This window comes from Lepidothrix coronata, unplaced genomic scaffold (genome assembly GCF_001604755.1).
Source record: "Lepidothrix coronata isolate B3197 unplaced genomic scaffold, Lepidothrix_coronata-1.0 Scaffold226, whole genome shotgun sequence".
NCBI lineage: Eukaryota > Metazoa > Chordata > Aves > Passeriformes > Pipridae > Lepidothrix > Lepidothrix coronata.
In genome coordinates this window covers 600,305-621,993 of record NW_016690406.1, presented here as the reverse complement: position 1 = coordinate 621,993, position 21,689 = coordinate 600,305, and the positions used below count along the sequence as shown (strand labels likewise).

Genomic DNA, 21,689 nt, shown 5'->3' with positions numbered 1-21,689 from the left:
TTTTTTTTTTTTTTTTTAAAGCTGAACCGAGTCAGGGCAACTTTGCTCTCTCCCGTGTTAGGTGCACTTAAACATTTGACCTTACATGTTGTTGTGGCCTAAGAGCTCAATTCTCAAGTATAAGTAGATGACAGACCATCATAGTCCGTGAGTCTAGGGTGGTGTTCAGGGCACTTTTGAACTGCAAGAAGCAGGAATGTCCTCTGTGGAAAAAAGAGTTAAAATATGAGAATCTTGAGGAGGTGGGAGCAGTATTGGCTCTAGTTTATTAAAAGACCCTAATAAATCTGTCTTTGTTCTGGGATTGTTTTGACAACAAGCACAAACATAATGAAAGGATAGAGCAACCAACATACAACAGGAGTGTGTCAAAAGTAGTAAACATCCTGCAAGGTTATACAGTCAAAAGTGGTTCTTTGCCTCCTTTCTTCCCCCATGCTAAAAGTAAATAGCAACGAATCTTATTGCAGAGATGGATTTAGTGGTGAATGTCAAGTTTTGGAGTAATACAATTGGGCAAGGAGAGAATAGCAGCCATGTGCTTGAGATCTTCAGAAAGGTTAAAAAAAAATGTAAAGGAGGTCTTTTCGTTATATTTATACCTGATTTTAGTAACACTTGAAAGTGGTTTCTTCCTGTCTTAGCTATAGTCCAGCTGAGTCATGGCCTTATACAGCATTTAGTTAGGTAGTTAGGACAGCCTCTAAAATAAGTGTCCAACATCTGTCAAGAAAAAAAAAATGGCCCTGTTATAACTGCAAAATGAAAAACAGGGCTTTCACAGCAGAATATTTTCTGGAGAACATGCTGAAGCTCTTTATTTGAATGGGAGCAGGAACATTTGTTTATAGGAATAAGGAGTTAAAAGTCCATCAAGATAGTTTTCTTTGCTGTGAGTTTGCTGCCCACTTTGAATCTCAAATGAATCATATAAACAGTGATCTCGAATATGAGGTGAAATGTAGAACAGATCAGAAAATCAAGAAGTGATTTCCTCCTTATTGGAGGAAACTATTACCTTTATTCCTACAAGTCTAGTTATACCAACTGGAGAAAAATCCAGTGCATTGTAGTGTTCCTGAAATGGTGCTCCAAGTAAGACATAAGTGTTCTGGGTTGTGTTCTTGTGTCTAGCTAGTGGCCTACGTGAGGGCTTGATCTAGTCTGTCACCTCTGTGTTGTGGCCTTGCTGCCTCTTCTTTTAGCCTGTGCTAGAATATTTAGTCCCAGAAGGGCTCTCATCTTCTTATGAGTGCAGCAGGTTGCCATCATACAACTGTAATGCCTTGTAATTGGCATCTGGCCTGATACAGGGAATAGTTTGGCCCATGCTCTCCTAAACACTCTTATATAAGCAAGCATAAAGTTACAGTGATGATCACATTTAGATACCACCTATTCTTTATTGCTCTTTTGATGTTCATTTGTTCTTCAAGATAAAATTACACTTCCAGTATGAAGACAGTTGAAGGCTGAAAATAAATCTGTTTGCATAACCTTTTACTGTTCTTTGTTGCAGCTCTCAAGTTCCACTTACAAATATAGGAGTGAAGAATTCAAGAGGCAGTTTTCTCATCTGCCAGACTCAGAGAGACTCATAGTAGGTAAGACGTAATCACAGCAAAAATCCTTGTCTTCTGGCTGATAACTCCGGATTGCAGTAGTGTCAAAGCATTTTGATTTTTTTATGGCAAATTCTAACTAGAGCTGATAACTTTCTATTCTCCTGTCTCTGAAATAGCACCAGATGCCTTAAGGGAAAGTCAGGTTCATAGTCCTCTCCTGTACTGACTGCTTTGGGAAAATGACAGATTCTTTTTGGGGATTAAGAACTGAAGGAGAAGGTGCAGAATCCTCCAGTTCATCTAAATACAGGATGGAAACCTTTTAATGACTTTTCCTGATGCTACTTTTAGTGCGTTTTTAGACAAAACCCATAGTGGAGATATGATTGTCTGACAATGGACAAGTTGGATCATTATGCAAGGTCAGGGTGAGCACTGAGCACATAAACTTTGCATACATGCATTGCCAGGCTTGTGAGATGGCAGTGTGAGAATAGCAGAGGTAGAATTTAATCCTGAGAGCACTGAATTTGTTTTATGCTCTTTCCAGCATGGGCAACCAACTTGGTGTACCTTTTTCATTGTTAAAACCTTTCATTTTCTATCCTGTGAGTGTCTGCATCCTCTCTCTTACTTTAAAGAGGCAAATAGTTATGACAGTCAGTTGCTGTAGATGTTGGGGGAAGGGGGAATGATTCCGCAGTTGTAAAGGTTTGGGGTGTGGATACAAAGTTAAGGATGTTTCAGAGACCCTGTTAAGTAGGTAGATCATTCTTGCCAGGAGCATTTCTCTTTGCTCCCTGGAACTAACACCCTTGCCTAGGCACCTTGATTAATGTGACTTGTGGGACTGAGTGGCACAGTGGGTGTTTGTAATTTAAAAGACTTCTTCAGATGAATAGGAGAGGAAAGAAGCTGATGTCAGAGAATATCAAACTATGGTGCATAACGTCTCAACACAGAGATATATTCCTTTTGAGCTCCAATTCCCTGATTCAGTCCACTGTAGAATCCATAGAAGGCAAACATGTAACCTACCTCCTTCGAATACAGTGATGCACCTTATTCCCTCCTTTATTACCTGCCTGCACTGTATTTGTTTAACAAATACCCTGTCCAAGAATTGGGTGTTAGTTTTATACAAAAGTGGCATTGTGACTGTTTAAAATTAATCTCTCATTTTATGCAACCTTTAAAGAAATTAATATTGAGAGGCTGTCAGCGTATGCTCGCAGTGTGCAAGTGACAGCTCTGAAACAGTTAAATCCCTATGTCTTTTTCCAGCCTCAGAAGGGGGCAGTTATCCTCTGAAATGCCTTCTGAATTTTTAAAATACTTCAGTACCTAAAGTAAAACAGAAGAAATGGGTATTACCTCAAAGTATTGTTTTCATGTTTCTCCTTATACTTGATTGATACAAAAAGCCATGGAGCAAACTCTGAAGCACAGTTTCAAAGAACAGACTGCCTAGGACTTAGAGAAAGATTTAGTAATGGGTTAATCTCAACAATTTAGCACCTGCTCCATCAGAAGCAAAGTCACTACTTTTATATAATTTTTTTTTACCCTGTAAAAACAACGCTTCTCTGAAATGACTGTTTGCGTCCCCCAAGCAAAGAGCTCTTCCTTTGCTCAGTGCAGAAAAACTTATTATAGGCTTTACAGTGCTCAGAGAAGCCCTTACTTGCTGCTGTTCATTAAAAGAATTGTAACTCCTCTTGTTCTTAACTTAGCTGTTAACAAGAAGCAACTATTCCACTGTAATGAGCACAGTATACAAAGATTGTAGGAAATATTTTCTTAAAATGAAAAGAATTACTTAGACTTTCTAAATCAGAGCTTAAAGGAGTGCTGTTATAATTTGCCTGAAACTGTCGTTTACAATCAGCATATTTAGTTACTGATTCTGAAAACTTAGAGGGAGAAATGCTAATCTCTCCCTTTTGTTTTGATATTTTCTTTTGTGTAAGTAGGTCAGATGGGGTTGCTCATCACTTGCCCAGTGATGACCTTTATAAGTCTAAATCCTTTCCATGCAAACTTCTTAGTAATGCTTTCCTCAAGTCCTTAACCTCAAACTCCTGCTGCATTCCTCTCTTAGCATTTTGGTATCTGACTTTTTGTTAAACATGCACTTACTGGTTTAGATTTAAGTTTATGTCATTCTGTTTACAGTTATGTCTCCAAGGGCTTGTATACATGTCTCATTCTTGTTGCAAGAAACTTTATTTCCACTTGATTATTTGAGGGGAAAATCCCAAGGGAATGTTAAAAACTATAATAAAAGCTTCTGTAGATGCAGACTTAGCTTGAAGTTAGGATGTTGAAGACTCCTGAACCTCTTGATATTTGAACAAGAATTGTGTTCATCTTGTAGTACACAAAATCAAAATTCTGGCTCGGACAATACCAGATACAATGCTTTTCAAAATAACAGACATTTGATACCTCTAAAGTTAAAATCATTAATATCCTGCATGAATACCTACATTCTGGGTATTTTCTATATGTAAGGTAGCCTTCTTTAGGTCAGAGCTTCCAGAAGAGGTCTGTCTTAATTATCTAGCAGTAGTACTTCTGAAAATTCCTTTTGTTTGAATCTTCAGGCTCTGAAATAGTGAAAGCTCTTGGAGATTTTTATAAAGTGCAATGAAATCCTCTGCTCTTGTTCTTAATTAGCAGGTATCTGATGATGCATAATTACCTTCTAGCTGAAACTTGTTTCTCAATAGGGATGTTTCAGTCAGAGGCAGTATTATAAAAATGACAGCTTCTGAAAATATCTCCCACCTGAAAACTGGATAGCTTCAAGATGCCCTTTAGTGTCTCACTCTGCAGATAGTTTTAGCTAGTGATAGGATCTGTTTAGTGGAAAATTATTATCCTACTACAACATACGAACTACTGTTATGTAGGAGTTGACAGTATAATCTGCTATATTATAAAATGTTTGTGTATTCTGTTGTTTAGGCACTTCGAAGTTCTACTAATTAATACTTCTCACATGTTCCTGGTCTTGCCTGATACCTCTTCTCTGAAAGCATAGGATAATGCACAGAGGGTTGATACACAGAGATATTCCATTAACTCTGGGTGTTCCCAGAACAATGGTCTGGATGCAACCCAGTACAAGTCTGCCTTTGTAGACTTCTTAAGAGTGAAAGAAAAGGCTTTTTATTATGTTGTAATATTCCTACCTCATTCTAATTAAGAAGTTTGGATCAACTGTGCTGCAGTGAGTGAGTAACTTGCTCTTGCTCTCTCTACATAGATTACGCCTGTGCACTCCAGAAGGATATCCTGCTGCAAGGGCGCTTATATCTCTCTGAAAACTGGCTCTGTTTCCACAGCAACATTTTCCGATGGGAGACCACAGTAAGATTGCTTAGCACACTTGAATCCCACCTTTTCTTTGTCCTATGCTATCAGGATATTGGGGTAGAGTCCCTCAAGCAAAGTTTGTCCTGTCAATCTCATACTAGTGGCTTTGGGCTGTGAAGAAAGAGCCTGCATCCCTGAGTCGACATGCAGATGCATTGCTCTGTAAAATGAGAATAGCATTGGAGACATCCTAATGCTTAAGTAAGCCTGCTCAGTCAGTCATTCAGCATAGGAAGTTTAGGAGTTATGCAAAAGCTGATCTTTTACGTTCCTGGGTGACAGTTTGCCTCTCCTTACCAAGGAGAGTTACCCAGGGGATGTAACACATAATCTTCTCCCGTAAGACCAGAAGCACGACACAATATATGGTGTTTGAGAACTCTCCAGCATTGAACCTCACTTGATTTAGTCTCACATCGGCATCTAAGAACAGCAAAAGGGAATTGATAAATGATCTCTGCAAGTTCTCATGTTGTGGTCTGTAGCTTTTGAACAGTATGGACAAAATTTGGTATTTGTGATATGTTGGCCCTCTTTTTCTGTAAAAATTAGATTAATGAGTTAAAATTTTTCATTCAAGTAGTTGTTGCATCTGGTGTAGAACTTTCATAAGGCAGTGAATCAGAAAAGGAAGATAACCTAGGTAGTAGGTGATGGTTGTGTCAAAATGTTCTGTGAGCTGTAAGACTGCTCATACCTTAAGTTAATCTCTTAAATTTAAGTGCTCTGAAATACACAGGACAAACAACAAATAGCTGGTATACTTAGGACAGTGAGGGTATGTGGAAATACTTAACTGAAAACCAAGCTTAATTTCATCAAGTGTATTTGACTGAATATTTCTTATTTGAGACTTGAAATAAATTAAAAATAAACCCTTTGAAATTACACCCTTGAACAAGTAAACTCTTTCAAGACTGATTTTTCAGCCAAAGCAGCATACATCCTGGTATGCTGTTGCTGCCTGTTTAGCAGAGTGATATCTTCAGTGATAATCTTTAGGCAATCTGAGCTCATCAGCTACAATGGTAGAGCCAAATTTGGGGACCTCCTTAGCAGGTTGTGTTGATGCAGAGAGAGTAAGTGGAGGACCTTCTGCACACAGGGGGAAAAAGCAAATCCAGCTGTATGTTCTTCCTTTTTCCAAGCAGAATGGCAGCACAGCCTTCTCTGCAAGTGAAGGGAGTAGGCTGAATGGAAATGGCTTGTTGCAGCCAGTCAGACCATGCTCTTCTAAATTTCAAGTACTAATATACAAGGCAAGCACACTTAAGCAGGAAGATTTTCTTGCAGTGTCTGGACTGCAAATAAATCTCTGAAAATGGGATATATTGGAAACTTCTGTGAGATGACATAGACGAGATATCAGATAATAGACTGTCCTGCTTTATATCTAGCATGCTGATTGAGATTGGCTTTCGCATCTGTGGTTTTTATTTGGTTGGGATTGTGGAGTATGGCTGGAGGAGTGGAGGGAAAGAAGAAAGAACCACTTGCTTCCCTAGTCCTAATATGAAAGGAGATTATTCTTAAGTCACCTTAGCTTCTTCTTTGGAATACTTGCTGTTAAGCTTAGCAAGTGAAGACTGTAATTGCTTTTGTGATCTCAACTAAATTGCATCCCAGGGTTTAGGGTTAGAGTTCCTCTTGCATTTTCTGTAACTTTAAATTTTTAGTCTTAACAGTTATTTTTTGATATGTCTTATTAAATCTGTTTCTGCTTAGATTTCTATTGCCTTGAAGGATATCACTTTCATGACAAAGGAGAAGACTGCTCGGCTCATTCCAAATGCCATACAAATAGCAACAAAAGGAGAGAAGGTGAAAAGCTGTTTTAAAATATATTCTTGTTAAATTATAATGTCTAGGACAGAGCACTTGTTCTAGTTTATATTTGCATAAGTAACTTCCCTGTCAAATTTCAAGTGTGACTGGGACTGACTTGGTGGGATTGGGACACACTGGTGGTTTGGTCCCTGTGCATATTGGCTTAGTAATTCAACTTCAGTTTGATTGCAGAATCCTTTCATAGTGTTGATGCAGTAAAGGAAGGAAGAGGCTGTGTCTCACTGATTGAAAGGAAAGCCATTTGAAAACTATAAGTTCAGGGCATGAATTCAGAATTTGCATTCTTGATATTGGAAAAATATGAAAGTGATATGAATCACTAGATATAAAGTGCCCCTGGAAGAAAACTGCTGAAAATAAAAGGACTGTGGTGTCATGGGTTTTGAGTTATGGAGAAATTTACCCTAGAACATGCTGTTATATGTGCTGGGAAATTAAGTTTGTGAGTGTGTATTTGAAAAACTGAAAAGCATGATGCAGAATTTTCTTACGTGCAACACAGTTCTTCTGTAAGTGCCTTGAAAATAATAATTCTTGGGTGGATGCAGAGAATAGCTTTCCACAGTTAATGTGGAGTTGTTCTTTGTGAAGGAACTGTGATTCCTCATATTTGACCGTTCCCTCTCAATTTATCCAATATTAACTTTCATCAACAAGGAAGATAGACCTCTTTACTAAAAAATAACTTTCAAATGGGAAAGATTTTAATACTGCAAACAATGCATCTAATTTGATCTCATATTTTAATTATTTTAATTTCATATCATCTCACGTGAAAACATTAGTAAAAGGAATGTGTGGCAAAAGGATGGAAAGAGCTGTGGCCTGTAAGAAACAGGCATATGCATCTCTGATTTGCTTCACCTCCTATGTGGAAGTGAGAAACATTTAGGTGTGTAGTTAGTTGAGGAATTGCTCTTCCTTCATGCCAGGGGTAGTCAGATGCCCAGAAAAGCAAGTGTCTTTATATACTATGTGGACATTGGGGGTCTGACTCTTACTTATGGAAAGTGATAAAAAGTGTGGAGTGTGAGGAATATACTCCAGATTTGCTGAATGTGAAAAGAGGCATGGTGTTGCTGAAAACCTTACGATATTCAAGATACAAGGAAGCATTCTGGGGTTCTTGAAAGTACCTACAAGTGAGCTTTTTTTTTTTTCCCACCTTTGTTTTTCCTGCAGTTTTTCTTCACGTCATTCAGTGCAAGAGACAGAAGCTACCTCAGTATCTTCCGTTTATGGCAGAATGTGTTGCTGGATAAGGTGAGTTTGTACCTGTCGGTACCTTTTTCTAATGTGGGCATATGTGTCTTTGGAGGATGAGAGACGTGAAGTTAGCTTTTCCTTTCTGACTTAGAATTCTAATGATGTTCTCCTTTGGTTCCTTGTACTTTATGTCCCAAATAAAATTCTCATCCTTTCCTTCTCATACTGCCACTTAAACTCTGCTGTTGATGGAGCATATAGGTTGCATGCTTCTCTTCACTACCAGCTCGAGCATACGTTACTAAATTAGTATGCACTTGCTTTACATTTTTTATGATTAATTTGTGATTCAAAAGGCAAGAGGCTTTCTCAGTGAAAACTTTTAAGGAAAAGGGCCTAAAATCTCCTTCTCAGTTAAGTTAGCTGAACCTTTGCCATCCAGCTCATTACAGCTCCCCCGACCTTGAATAAATGCAACAAAGGCAGGCTGTATGATATGAAAGTGTATTTTGGCAACCTATGTGAGTTAGTTTGATTTATATTGCAATTTGTGGATACTTAAGCTAATCTTATTTCTAAAAATGCACTGACACTTTTGCAGAACATCACTGTAAGAAAGATAATTTTTGTAAACCAATTTCTTCTTGTTTATGGCTCTCATTGTTTAAATATTTTAACATAGTTGCAATTGCACACTGAAATATCCACATATAACTGTGTTACAATGGCCCCCAAAGGATTAAAGCTGTTGGACTACTTATAGATTGTAGCTACCCTTTTTTTTTTTTGTTATGTTAATTTTAGGGCAGACTAAAGGCACTTTTTGTCAAACAAAAGCCGAAAATAATAAGGAAGTGCAATTTAAAGCAAAACTAATGTTTTCTGCTAATCTCTTCTCCCTCAAATCAAATATTATTTAACTGTAACATCATAACCATCTTGTCTTGAATCCAGCCACAATATACTGTGTCATCTTTTAACAACTAGAAAGTGCAACTAGAAGTAACCCTGCTTTCTTCTGTTATGCAGTGTGTCAGGAATAGCAATTACCTTATTCAGTTGATTAGTTTGTGGTGCTGGAGGGTGAATGTATGGACATTCAGGTACACAAATCTGCCCAAGGGGCTGGAACAGAGGTAACAAGCTTTGTGCTGTTCAGTATTAGTTTTCCTTGTGTGTTTCGACTCTGTGACACTGAAATGAGTGTCACATAAGGAATAACTTTTCACTTCAGAGCACTAACTGAAGGATAGATAAGAAAGCAGGAGGCATGGACTTGCACGTAAGATGAGATATATTAAGCTAGCAGTTTTTAGGGATCAGTGCATTTGAGTAGCTTGGGGACTATCCTTATTCTTTCTATCAAATCTTGCTGTTAGCTTGCTTGCATCCTCACTGAAGTATGTTAAAAGGTAGGTCTATGAGGTTTTCTGCCTGGGGTTCTCAGTTGTAATATGGAACATTTCCATGAGGTATATGTAGGGCTTTTTAATGTAGTATGTTTGGAACTAGTTACTGAAACAGGATTTCTGTTAGGTTGAGCTCCTACTTCTGCAATGTAGTAATGACTTCTGATTCTCTGCTAGAATGTGTTTGAGTCACCTGTCAGCCTACTTTATGATTCTTTACTGGATCAAGCTATAGGGGGGCACTGTGGAGTTGAAAGTAAAAACTGAAGTTGCTAGAGCTGGATCCACTGACTCCACTACAATGACAGCTGTCTATTGAACTGTTGCTAAAAGAGAGCCCTTGGTACATCCAAGCAGTTTTTCTCCTCACTAACCCATGGCAGGGACAACATACATTTGAAAATTATCTCATAGGTCTGAGGCCCTGGCATGGTATGCATTGTTAAATTGTGAAATAAAGTAATTCTGTTGTAATCTGAAGTATAACTGACTGCAGCTGTCACAGTGCTGGTTTGCGCCACCTGATGGTGAATAATCCCCAATTTCCAGGATTTGGATCCAGGGGACTGGAATTGTATTTGCTTCGAATCACATCTATGATGGGGTAATTTTCAGTCACAGGCCTCTTCAACACTTCCTGGGCATAGATTTCCTGTTACGAGGTCTCGCCTCTGAAGAGTGACCTGTCTGCTTTACCTGATACACCTGAAGCTTTCACCACCTGCAGAACTTCTTGGTGGGGTCAGCATGCCCTTTCCCAGATCTCCATCTTGTGGCCGTTCTGTCTTGTACCTCTTAAGTATTGCACGTCCTAGGTGGTTGAACAAGTAGTCCTTTGTTAAGTCTGCCTTTCTACTAGAAGTGGCTTGCACTGTGCAAGAAAAACATCAAATGGATAGATGCTATTCTGTGCCTAAACTTATCCATCCAGATGCTCTCCTCCAACTTTGCAGCACTGTTCTGACAGGACTCCTGGTCCCCTTTAACTGAGTTGTAATTCTCTAGCTCATAAGGTCTCATTTAGACCTTGTTCAGAATACAGTACTGTGCATCTGGTGCCTTTCTGGGAATCAGTGGGTATCTTCCTTTTAAGATGGTCCTTTCTTAGGCTTTTTATTCTGTAAATGTCCATGTAAAGATGTTTTTTTCTTTCAATCAAAATTCTATCTTTTTTTTCTCCATCCCTGTTGCAAAATGTGTGCAGAGTGAGTCTCTTAGGCTTTTACCTTGCCATTGTTTTTTAAATGATCCAGCATCATGGAAAAAAAGGAATCATTAATGCAGGTCTGGAAGAGACATGACACCAGTGTTGATAAAACAGATAGCTGCTTCCATATCCACTGCAGCTTTCAATAATGCATTGGTTTATAAAATCAGCTGAAAATCCTGTTTTGCAATAGGCTTTCCAGATTGGTAAAACAAGTTTACTATGGCTGCTATTGATAGTAAGAGCAATGCCATTTATACCTTTGCTTTATTTTCCTAAAGCTCGTGGGTGTCAAATATCCCTCCAGTTTAAGGGAGAAGGAACAAATTAAAATGTAATTAGACAGGTCATTCAAATCCCAAACAAACACAGCACTCCTTATTTCTAATGGAACAAGATCTTAACTTAATCGGTCTCGATTCCCATGAGTCCTCTTCCTTAGAGTTGGATTTACTTTCCTATTGTTCTTTGTATGCTTTGCTGGGTAGAGATTTGCACCTGTCTCCAGAGACATTGTAGCAGGTAAGTCTAGAGGTGTGAGAAGGGACCAGAATTTCTGATCAGTTGGGCTTCTTATGGCAGACATCTGTCAGGACAACACTTCTGCCTTCTCCAGCAGCTTCTCAGGAAGGTTGTGAAAAAAGAGAGGTTTATTTGCACCTTCGTGTGCAACAAGCGTTTTTTTAGAGATCAAAGAGGGCTTGGTTTGATTCTGACCTTCATGTTTGGGCAGTTAGAGAGCAAATTTGCTGTTTTCCTCCCCTGTTCTGCAAATAAGCAGTCAGACAGAGTTCTGTAGCAGAGTTGCCTGGCAGGAGTGTGGTGTGTGGTGCATGTCTCTTGAGTCAATCTATATGGCATGTCTTGTTCTTATTTCTGCACTTGTCGATAGGGGGTAAAAATCAGCAGCTTTGCTTCTGTCATTGGCATTCTGTAGTATTGCTTGTGCCATGACACTGCTTTGTTGACTGTGAAGCAAAGTATTGATGTTTTATGCTCTTGCCAAAAGACAAAAGAGTTTTGCAGCTGCTTCTTGTAGCCTTTGTGTTTGCACACAAAAGAGAACTGAGGAAAAACCCAGCATAGACCATCACCTTGAATGGGCAAAGTAATTCATGTTTAGATTCAGCCTTTCAAGCTTCAGAGCTTCTCTAAACCATCCTCTCAGAAGCAGAAGTCTGACCCAGAAAATTTATGCCCTTCTTTGCTTTCAGAACTGATCCTTTCTGAGAAAATAAAGCAAGTCTGGTTTGGTCTTGGCTTATGACCATTAAGAACTTATTATATCTAGCTGAGCTAGGAATAATTGGGCAGAGCACAAGAATGCTGTTTTAGAAGCAGAAGTTGGTAGCACTGACTTTACAAAACCACAGGAAACAGCTTCATAGATTACTAAAATGCGTAGCTGAAAAGCTTCTCTGCTTTCCTCAAACTATTAAGCTCACTATACAAGGGCAGTCTGATTTGCCTATAGACCACTGCGGAACGTGCCAGTGAATTTAATTGGTGACATTAACTATTTCCCAGTTATTTTCTTATGACTGGAAATAAAAGCACTGGCAGTATTGGGCAGTGGAAGTGAAAGTAGCTTTTCCCCTGTCCTTTGATTTCTGATTGAAAAGTGTGCTATCTAGACATACCTGAGTCGTATTTTGAAATTTTTTTTTTGTAATATTTTTGAAATATTTTTGTAATGCTTGCACCTGTTTTTGGCCACTTAATGATAGCAGCTGTAGGTAGTTGTTTATGATTATGAATTTATTGCTCCAAAAGACAGCATGCCTGCGGAAAGTAAGGCAGCTGTATGTTGATGCACGTGTTTTTAGCAGTGCATTGCTCTGTAGAGCAAACCCCGTGGCAGAAGGAGGCTGGCACTAGCTGCTATGACCCTTGCTTTATGGCCGTGTGTTTTGTGTTTTAATGTTTACTTTGTCCTCGGTAGGATTAAATACCTTGAAACTGATCTCTGCCAATAGCGTGCTTGTGCCAGCTGCTTTCTGAAAAGCCCGAAACCTTCTTGTGCTGGAAAACACCCGAGGGAAAACCCCCTCCTGATCTCCCGAACTGGGCCGGGCTTGCCCCGGTTCTCGCACCCTTCCCTGAGGTTCGGCGGGAGATGCGATGCAGCGCGGGGGTCCCGCAGCGGGGGCAGCGGGACCCCGATGGAGCTCCCGGTCCCGCCCCGGGCCGGCGGGAGCAGCCGGGGAAGGCGCTGCCCCGGCCCCCCTCCGGGCGCGGGGGCGGCCCCGGCCGGGCCCCGCCGCCGCCGCCCAGCAGGAAGTGGGAGCGCGGCGGCCCCGGCGGCGGCTCCCGGCGGGAGCGGGGGTGTCCCGGGAGCGGCGCTGCCCGGCGGGGAGCGCCAGGTTGGTGTCGGTGCGGGACGAGGCGCGGGCAGCGGGCGGGGGGAAGAACCGTGAGGCCGCGCATTTACATTCCTGCCCGGGGGTCAGCTCCTTCGTGTCTGTCTACAATTGCGGGTAGTGTAACACTCTGCAGGTGAAGCGGGGAGGTGGAGAGGATCATTTAAAAGCCCTTTAAATAATGCATGCGTATTTAATGTCATGATTTCATGCAAATAGTAAGCGGTACTTGTGTTACTGCCTCATTAGCACAGTCCTGTTCCCTTGATCAATATGAATTGTGGCCAAGACACATTTTCCAGTGTGGTGTGTCTGTTTTTTAAGATCGCTAGTATTGCTCTCTGAGCTCTGTTGAATACCAAAACCTTATTTCCTTTATTTCTTTCTCTTTTTTTCTTCTTCTCTTCTCCCTGTAGCCCTTTACAGTTGAGGTGGACTTTGAAACTTGTTGCTTACTTTGCAGAAATGAATGTGTCATACTGCTTTCACTTTCCAAACTTTGCATCTAAGAGAACTTTAAATATGTTCCAGTAGCTATGGGAATTCATGGAGCAGGGCAGAGATATTGCAGAGAAAGAGAAAATAGGTAGTAGTGAGTCAAGGTAATCCTGAACAAAATCAGCTATTTTTCATAAAGAGGCTGCTGGTGGTCCAAAGTTAGGACCTTCTGTCTCACCTTGGCAAAGTGGGCAGTTGGCTGACGTGGACACCACTGTAGTGACTGAAACGCAAGCCTCTCACAATTTGTAAAGTACTCTAAGGATCCTCAAGAAACAGGCAGGTAGGTATCTATTAATTAAGCAGTTTGTCTGGGATCAAAGAGGGAGTCCTTGGCTGTCTAATAGTTACTGATCTTGTGCTGTATTGAGTAAAAATCAAGAGGGAGGTACCTTGAAGGTATCTGTGAAATTATTGATGACACACGAAGCAGCAAGTAGTGGCTGCAAGTGTGTGTTTTCTTGAAATGCCAATCTAACGTCTGGTTAAACAGTGATCGGTTGGGAATATGGAGTAGACAGGAGTACAGTTGCCCAAAATGCTGAAATCCAATCTTGGAATGTGATATCTAAATGCTTTCAGTGCTTTTCAGAATTGAGGTTAAAGGCTGTGGCGTAATTCAGACTTGTTGCTGTTTTACCTTCTGTGCCTTGCTGTCCCATACTGTGGTTCTTGACTAGCCTGCTTTCTTTCAGAGGCTAACCAAGCAGGAATTCTGGCAGCTGGTACACCAGAGCTATGGTTCTGAGCTGGGTCTGAACAGTGAGGAGATGGAGAGCTTCCACTCATCATCTGAGGACAACGGGCAGTCTCGGTAAGGAGAAACTATAAAGCCTGTTGAAACACCTGGGGAGAAGCACTGTCCTCTTTCTTAGAAGTTCTTTTGCCAAAATACTGCTGTAGCCTTACCAGAAAGGTTAAGCCTGTAGTAAAAGGATGCAAAAATCTGACCTGCATAGACTGAGCATGCATAAAAACTTAAGTGTTCATTTTCTAAAATAATGGGAGCGCGGTGGAGGCCCCCTAAGGAGGGAGGTAGGAAGATGTTCTCTCTGCATCTGCCTGGGGAGATAGCAGCATAGGACAGCTTAAATACTGACTTTTTTCATGATGGTGTCTAGTCAGTACCTCTCTACCCTTCTGCAGTAGGGAAGGGCTGAATGAAATGGAGCTATATATGATTTTCAGATACTTTTTTCTCTCCTCCCTTGACACTGAAACACTTGTTTTGCTTTGCTCTCCTGATGTCTGTGGTGTTAGCTGAATATTGTGTTGTCCTCAGCTTGAATTAGAAAACTAGAATAATAATAAATATAATACGATGGAATAATAACAATGTGGTTTTTTTAAGAATTGCCCTGATTTTTTGTTTTGAACAAATGTGAATTAAGTTATGAACTGCCAGTGTCAATTAATAACAGCACTTTATGCAAATAAATATGATTCTACAAAACTGATCAATGTAACTTGTCTCTTTGCAATCCTGTGTTATCTATGTTTGTTTAGAAAAATTCAAGTTCATTGCAAGCTTTAAAAGATGTCCTATTAAATATTTTCTGGTTGGTTTTTTTGGTTTGTTTGTTTGTTGCCTGTAAAAAAGGCACAACTGTGCAACTCTGGAATAAGGGATGCAGGAAAAAAATTATCACACTTTGTTAATACATTTTCTTTCCAAATTTCTTCTAAGCTGTCTCTGTTTCATCTTTCCCCACAGCACTCACTATCTGTGTGATTCACCAGTGCTTGGTTTTATTAACCGTATGATCAGAAGCTGAATCTTCTGAGAGGTGCTTAGGATGAGGAAAATGGCTTGAGAGATTAATGAGCTGTATGTGGGAAAAAGGAGTTGGTAGTTTTTAATGTTAGATTAACAGCCATAGTTTGAATGCAAAAATCACACATAAGCTTTCTCAGATTTTTCAGCACTTATCTCCAAAGATATTTTCCCTTTTGCTTTGGACAGATCCAGCATTTGTGATGATTCTGGAGAAAGGGATGAAAAACTACCTAAAATGATTGGTTTAGTTCGTGAACCCACACTTCAAGCAGAAGAAGAGTCACTCAACAGACACACGTTGCCGGGAGTAAGTGCTGACACAGCCTTTCCTGCTGTTTGTAACTGATAGGCATATATGCTTAACTTGTGTATCTGTAAGCATAGGAGGCATGGGGTTTGTAACTTCAGAAGCCTTTGAGAATTCAAGAACGTTTCTTGAATTTGAAAATGAACGAAATTCTGTATAAGAGAACATTGTTGGTGTGAGTTTCAGCAGTGTCCTGTCACTTAATTCACTGCATAACCTGGCTGGAACACTGAGCCTTATGCCCTGGTCTGTTTTTATTGTTTCCTTTAAAAACAAAATTACCTGTTTTTTTTTTATCCACCTCCCTAGGGACCATATCTGTTTTTATCCAAGTACTTTATGGAAGTAACACCTTTTTCACTTCCAATGCTTTCTTACTTGTGGTATTTGTCATTTAAAAAGATATCTCTCCTGTACATAAGGTTTATTAGAGGGTAGTTATACTTTGTTTTCCTTGCCTTCAAAGGTCACTTAGCCTACTGTTATGAATATATGACACCTTTTTTTATTGAAATTTGTGGAAATGTTTCAGAAGGACGGGGAAAACCTCCGCACTTGTTCTTATAAAGATGAGTTTTACTGTAATTCCTTGGGTTAGTAGAATTGAAGCAGCATGAATGTTTCACTCATGTTCATTTGTGTCATATGAATTTGTGAACATATTTGGCTGTTTGGAATGGCAGGTGCATTAGTAGCAATATCTGAGATGGGCACAGTGTCTAGCACAGTTGCAGGGACTCCTGTGTGTAGTTGTAGTCCTAAAAGGTTACAAACATTTTCTCTTGGTTATTAGATATCCCAAAGATCTGTGAACAGCAAATGAATTACTAAAGCATTTTTTTTTTATAAGCTTCACTAAAGTTGGGTACTGAATTGCTGTTTTTGCTTTGGAAAATTTGGGGAAGGAAGAAAGGAGATGATTTTAACGGTTTTTACTACCGTATAAATCTGGCTTTTGTCACTTCCTAAAACTGATCTGGAGGTTAAGTAGGCTTTGAATAGTTTTGCCAAAATCGAAGTTAATGGCTAGAGACTCATATCCAGCAAACTATACTGGTGTTTGTCAGATGTTAAAAGCTTAGTTAATTGCATGATGGGTATCCGTCATGGAAATCCTAGCAGTACAGGACATTTTTGGAGGTAAGGCAAGCCTGAGAGGACTGTGGATGCTGCTGGAATTTTGGCTCTTCAGAATAATTAAAAATCTACACACGTAGCCTTGGTTTAGACTTGTAAGTCTTATTTGCGCAAGAACAAGCCATTTAAAAATAATTGCTATGTTTGGAAAAGAAGCCACACCCAGAAATGTCTCCTGTGAGTGCTAAATCTAATTGGGCTTGTTGGTAAGGAGGAATGCCTGGGGATTTGGTCTGTAAGCAAGGAAAAATGCCAGGATTCTCCCTTGAATAAACTGCCTTTAAAAAGTCTTTTAATTATAGTGTAAAAGTGCAATCTTGATAACTACGTAACTAAACTGTTTAGTTTACTGTTTCAGAGTAACTAAAATGCATAATGATTGTGTTCAGCTATATGTGTCACTTGGCATTTCTCAAGAATGTCAACACTCTCTCCACAGCACTGGGATTACAGCATATTTTGTAGAACCACAAGAGCAATAGGAGGAGGCAGTAGTGCTTAGAATGTATTTATCAAAAACCATTGCACTGATGACACAAAACACAGTTAATCACCTTCCAAAGACTGGAGGGAAAAAGGCTTAACCTCCCCTTTACTGCTCTGATAGACAAAGCAAGTCCCAAAGCCCTCTTCAGTGGAAAATCTGAGTTGGTTGTAGTACTTGGCCCATCTTGGAAAAAATGTTGTTAATGGCTGTGTCTATAGTTGATTGAAAAAAGTCTGTGTGGAACACCAGTTGTGGCTCATCTGCTTCTCTCACTCACTACATTGTAATGTGGGCACCACCTTATTGCCTGTGTTTACAGCTATCATCTTCTCTCTGCCCCTTGTAGGGAGCCCTTCCAGTCCCAGAGCTTGCTCTTCGCAGGCTAAAAACCAGAAAAGCCTTGGCACAGGTATTAGCAGTACTGGACTAGCTCAGGAGATAAATGTACATAGGGAAGAAATTACACATCTTTATTCCAGAGACAGATCTAAAAATCATTACTCTTTAGTGTCAAGAAAACCCCACCAAACCAACCCAATATTCCCAACACCCAAAACCCCAAGAAAACAGTGTTTAAGTTGATCAGTTATTCCAAAAGCCTCAGCATGAATGTCTTCTTCTTTGACATCATGAAAGGCTTTTTTGTTGGAGCTCTTGCTCTTATCTTCTGACTTGAGCCTGACTTCCCTGCTCTGCTTATAGCGTAGTAGGCTGCTCTGATGCTGCTAGTGGGAGCTCCACTTGTTCACCAGATCCTTAATTGATATCAAAACTCTTTGAGAGTTCCTTGGATTTGTGCTGGATCTGTGTCAAGTTTTAGACTGTTCTATCACCAGTAGCTCCTTTTTGACTTCCGTCTATATTGGTAAAGTATTTTGACATTTAAATATTAGTTCTCTCCTAAATCCTGTTGTTTGACTGAGTAAAACTGTAGGCATGGTAGCTCCTTTCAATAGCAGCATTAGTTAATTGATCTGCTTTTCTGATTCAGTCTTTTTTTTTTTGACCTTGAAAGGAGTCTTTTTGTCTGCTTATACTGCAGTCAGATTCATGCCTGTTTTCCAACCACCCACCTTTTGCCAATGGCCTTTAGTTGCACAAAAAAAGTAAATGGTTTTTATTTTGAAAAAAGCCAAGAAATACAGGAAGTACATGATGACGATTCAAACAGCAGATGCTTTTTCTTTCTTGAGTCTGTGCTGAATAATTTTACAGGATGATGGTATTGCAGATGAATCAGAACTACTCAGTTGAGGAGGCCTGATCATGTTTACTACGGTCCATGTACTGCTGTGTACGGGGGCTGTACTGTTGTTGATCCCAGGTGTTCCACTGGAGGCAAAAGGGGCTTTGAGGGGAGCTTTAGAATTAAAACTATGATAGAAAGCTCACAGATTAGCTTTTTGGGTGGAATTTTGAGATACACAAACCTTGTCCATACAGTTTCATTGGAGATTTACTTCTTGAAGTGTGCAATGGCACGTATGCGTAGCCAACAGTTATTACAGCTTAGGGTTAAGAGCTGCATCATTGATTCAGTGGCTGATGTTCTGGGGGATTTGGAGATGGCAAATGACACTCCATCACTGTGTTTCTGAGCAGTAACATTTTATAGGTAGGATGGCTCTAGACAGTATTTTAAAAGGGTAAAGAAGTCCTGCAAAATAAGAACCTTTCAAAGATGCAATTGGGATAATCTAATCTTACTGAAAGAGGAAGGCCCTGCCTATGTTTCATTGTGCTTCCCCTCCAGAGTGTTGGACCTTTGCTAAACTGGTAGGAAAAAAAATAAATCGATCAATACAAAGTAAATCTGTGTTAGGTTAATGAATTTATATTATATATAATATATAATTTATGCTTGTGTTGATGTAGGGAAGCGGACCAAACTGTGCAGGTGGGTGCCAGGGGACTGGGTGGGGTGTAAACTGTCCCATTTAAGGCAGCTCTTGGTATCAACGGTACATACAAGTAAGTCTGTTCCTTGCTACCAGGATTTAGTGAAAGATTTAAATAAAGAGGAAGGGAGGTTGTCTGGGGTAGAGGAACAAGGGAGAAATTAGCACTTGACTGTGTGGTGATCAAGTAGATAGAACTTGTGGCTTCCTTTGTATGGCTGTCTTCTTTGAAAGTAACTTTCTCTTTGGGTTTTGGTGTGGGATTTTTTTTTTTTTTTAACGGTCTGTGATTACTGATTTTTTTTTTTTTTTTGTCCTCTGGGTTGTTTCAGGTGGAGGAGTCCCTAAGTGAGAAGCAAATAAAGAGCCCTCTAACGTCTTCAGAAAGAAAACCTGTTAAGCTAGTCAGGAGCAGGTCTTTAGAAAAGTCCTTGGACCTTAATGAGAATGAAAATCTTCCAGAGAAGAGCAGTGCCTCAGATAGTGAAGAAGGTAAATCCTATAACAATTGGGATCTGTAAGACAACCTGACTTTGGTGTTCCATCTCACTTGTGGAGCAAGTTAGAGAACTTTCTGATCTTATGAAACTTGTTTGCTTATTTGTTTCACGGAATCGCAGCAAAAACATCTATGTATCTTCGTTTCTGGGGAGAAAAAAGAAGTTGCTGGGTGTTTAGAATGAACACAAACAAACTGGTTTTGATTTTTCTCTCTTGGTGGGTAGAGAGTTGCTAACAGCTTAAACTAAAAAAAGTTTATTGACAATGAGGTGGTGTTAGTTCACTTTTTATGTTCTCACAGATATTTAAAAGATTTTTGTTTTGTTTTGTTTGCACTTCTTGGAAACCGAGGGAAAACATTTCAGGCATAACAGTTCTTAAGTTTCTGAAAGATCTCCCCCATCCCACTTCTTTACCCTTCTACTTTCTTAAGGCTCATGGGCTCCAGTGTTACTGATGAAGTAAACTGAGGAACTCACTGAAAGTCCAAGCAAGACAACTTCCCAGCTTTCAGGATAGTATTGTGCATATTCTGAATGTGATCTGAAAATGAAAAACCTTCATGAAAACCTTAATGAATATCTTGGAGCAGATTACACTTTCTGTGCCAACAGTTAGTGTCTTAATGGATCCTAATATACTATCCTCATAACTCATACCTCATTACCCAGTACAAGATGAGAAGAAACTTGGATACCACAGTGGTACAGAGATGGTAACTCGACTGTTACATGTTTCTTTTGATCTTCTCACCATAGGAGTGAAAGTGTAGCAGTATCTCACAAAATGGTTTTGGTAAAAGAATTTTTGCCATGTCCTTGGGAGAGAGTTAGGCTGGAGCCTGCCTTCTACCCAGGCTGGATGACAGTGAGACTTGTACTGAGGTCCTGCAGTAGCCCCTTGCGAGTTCACACTTTCTAAGGAGAGCTTTTCACTTACCATGGGGAACTTTTCTGTGCTGCAGGGCTCTGGTTGTTCAAGCAGCTCACTGAAGTTGTGATGGATGTTCTGTTAAATATCCGAATCTTGGACGCTGTAAATGCCTTTAAAGTGAAGTGTGCAAACCCTGTACTGGTTCCAAGGTTATATGGTGGCGTGCAAATGAAAGACAGAAAAGCTCAACAGCAGCAGTGTGCTTAGTAGCAGCTGAATATTTCTTTCATGTGTGAAAAGAACTTACTTTCATCACTCGTTGGCTGAAATAGAACAGTTCAGTTAATTGAGGCTGGTTCTTAATCTCTCTGGGAAATTTTGTATCTTACCCTTTCAGAGTTGACAACTGAAGTTGTGTGCAGGGGTCTTTATGTTGGGATCATTGAGGAGTCCAGGAAGGCTTTTAAAGTTATGGATTGAATTGGCTGCCTGCAAATCGTGATTTTTGCCTGGGGATATACTTTTTATTCAACTAATTTTCCTTTTGCTCACCCATACTCCTTCTGTGTTTGCTGGAGTTCAGATTCAACTTGATGCATGTCAGATTTTATCATTTTTGTGAATATACCTAATTGAACAGGATGCTGTTTATGCCATACTCCTACACACTTAACAGGCTTCACAAATTAATTTACTCCTTCACAGGTGTATCTTTGAGAGCAGCAGAAAGTTTGGCCTTTGGATGTTTTAGATATCTTGCAGTTTTCCTATCTTCTTAGTACCACATCTCTCTTCTGGGTTTTATTTTTTATGGGAAAGGTCTCCAGTGGAACTAACTGAAAAATAGTCCTGTTGTCTTTCATGCTGCTAGCTGCCTGAACAATAGCAGTAAATACTCCCTGTCATCCTTGCATTAGTGATGTTGAATAAATAGAACATTTTGAACTGGAGATGTCTCTTTAATAAAAAGACAACTGACTTCATGCTGCTTTTCTTATTTCTCCTCCCTCCCCCAAGACTAGTCTTTTATTCAGAGCAGGATTTTCTAGACTCACAGCATTAATCTTTTCTCTCAGATTCTTCATGCTTAGAATTTTTTTCTTCTGTTTCTGTCTGTTTTCTATTGCAGTTGCCCCATACCCTTACAAGGTGAATTCCTTCACGCAAACGAAATAGCTTTCCTACATGACAAAGCTTTACCCATGCGATTAATTTCTCTTGTGTCCTCTGGCTCA

At 39.8% G+C, this 21,689-nt stretch overlaps 1 protein-coding gene across 8 annotated transcripts in view; it reads left to right on the top strand.

Annotated features, from left to right (window-relative positions):
• GRAMD1C (GRAM domain containing 1C) overlaps positions 1-21,689 on the top strand; it is a 53,070-nt gene that overhangs the window by 16,890 nt on the left and 14,491 nt on the right. For all 8 annotated transcript variants that reach the window (XR_001877855.1, XM_017834006.1, XM_017834005.1 and 5 more), the window contains exons 3-9: positions 1,520-1,604; positions 4,837-4,940; positions 6,672-6,767; positions 7,977-8,057; positions 14,170-14,288; positions 15,438-15,558; positions 19,413-19,572. Coding sequence is in view for 7 of the 8 variants with exons in the window: in XM_017834006.1 (XP_017689495.1) it covers positions 1,520-1,604; positions 4,837-4,940; positions 6,672-6,767; positions 7,977-8,057; positions 14,170-14,288; positions 15,438-15,558; positions 19,413-19,572 (766 nt within the window). In the remaining variant the exon portion in view is untranslated. The remainder of the gene's footprint in view (positions 1-1,519; positions 1,605-4,836; positions 4,941-6,671; positions 6,768-7,976; positions 8,058-14,169; positions 14,289-15,437; positions 15,559-19,412; positions 19,573-21,689) is intronic.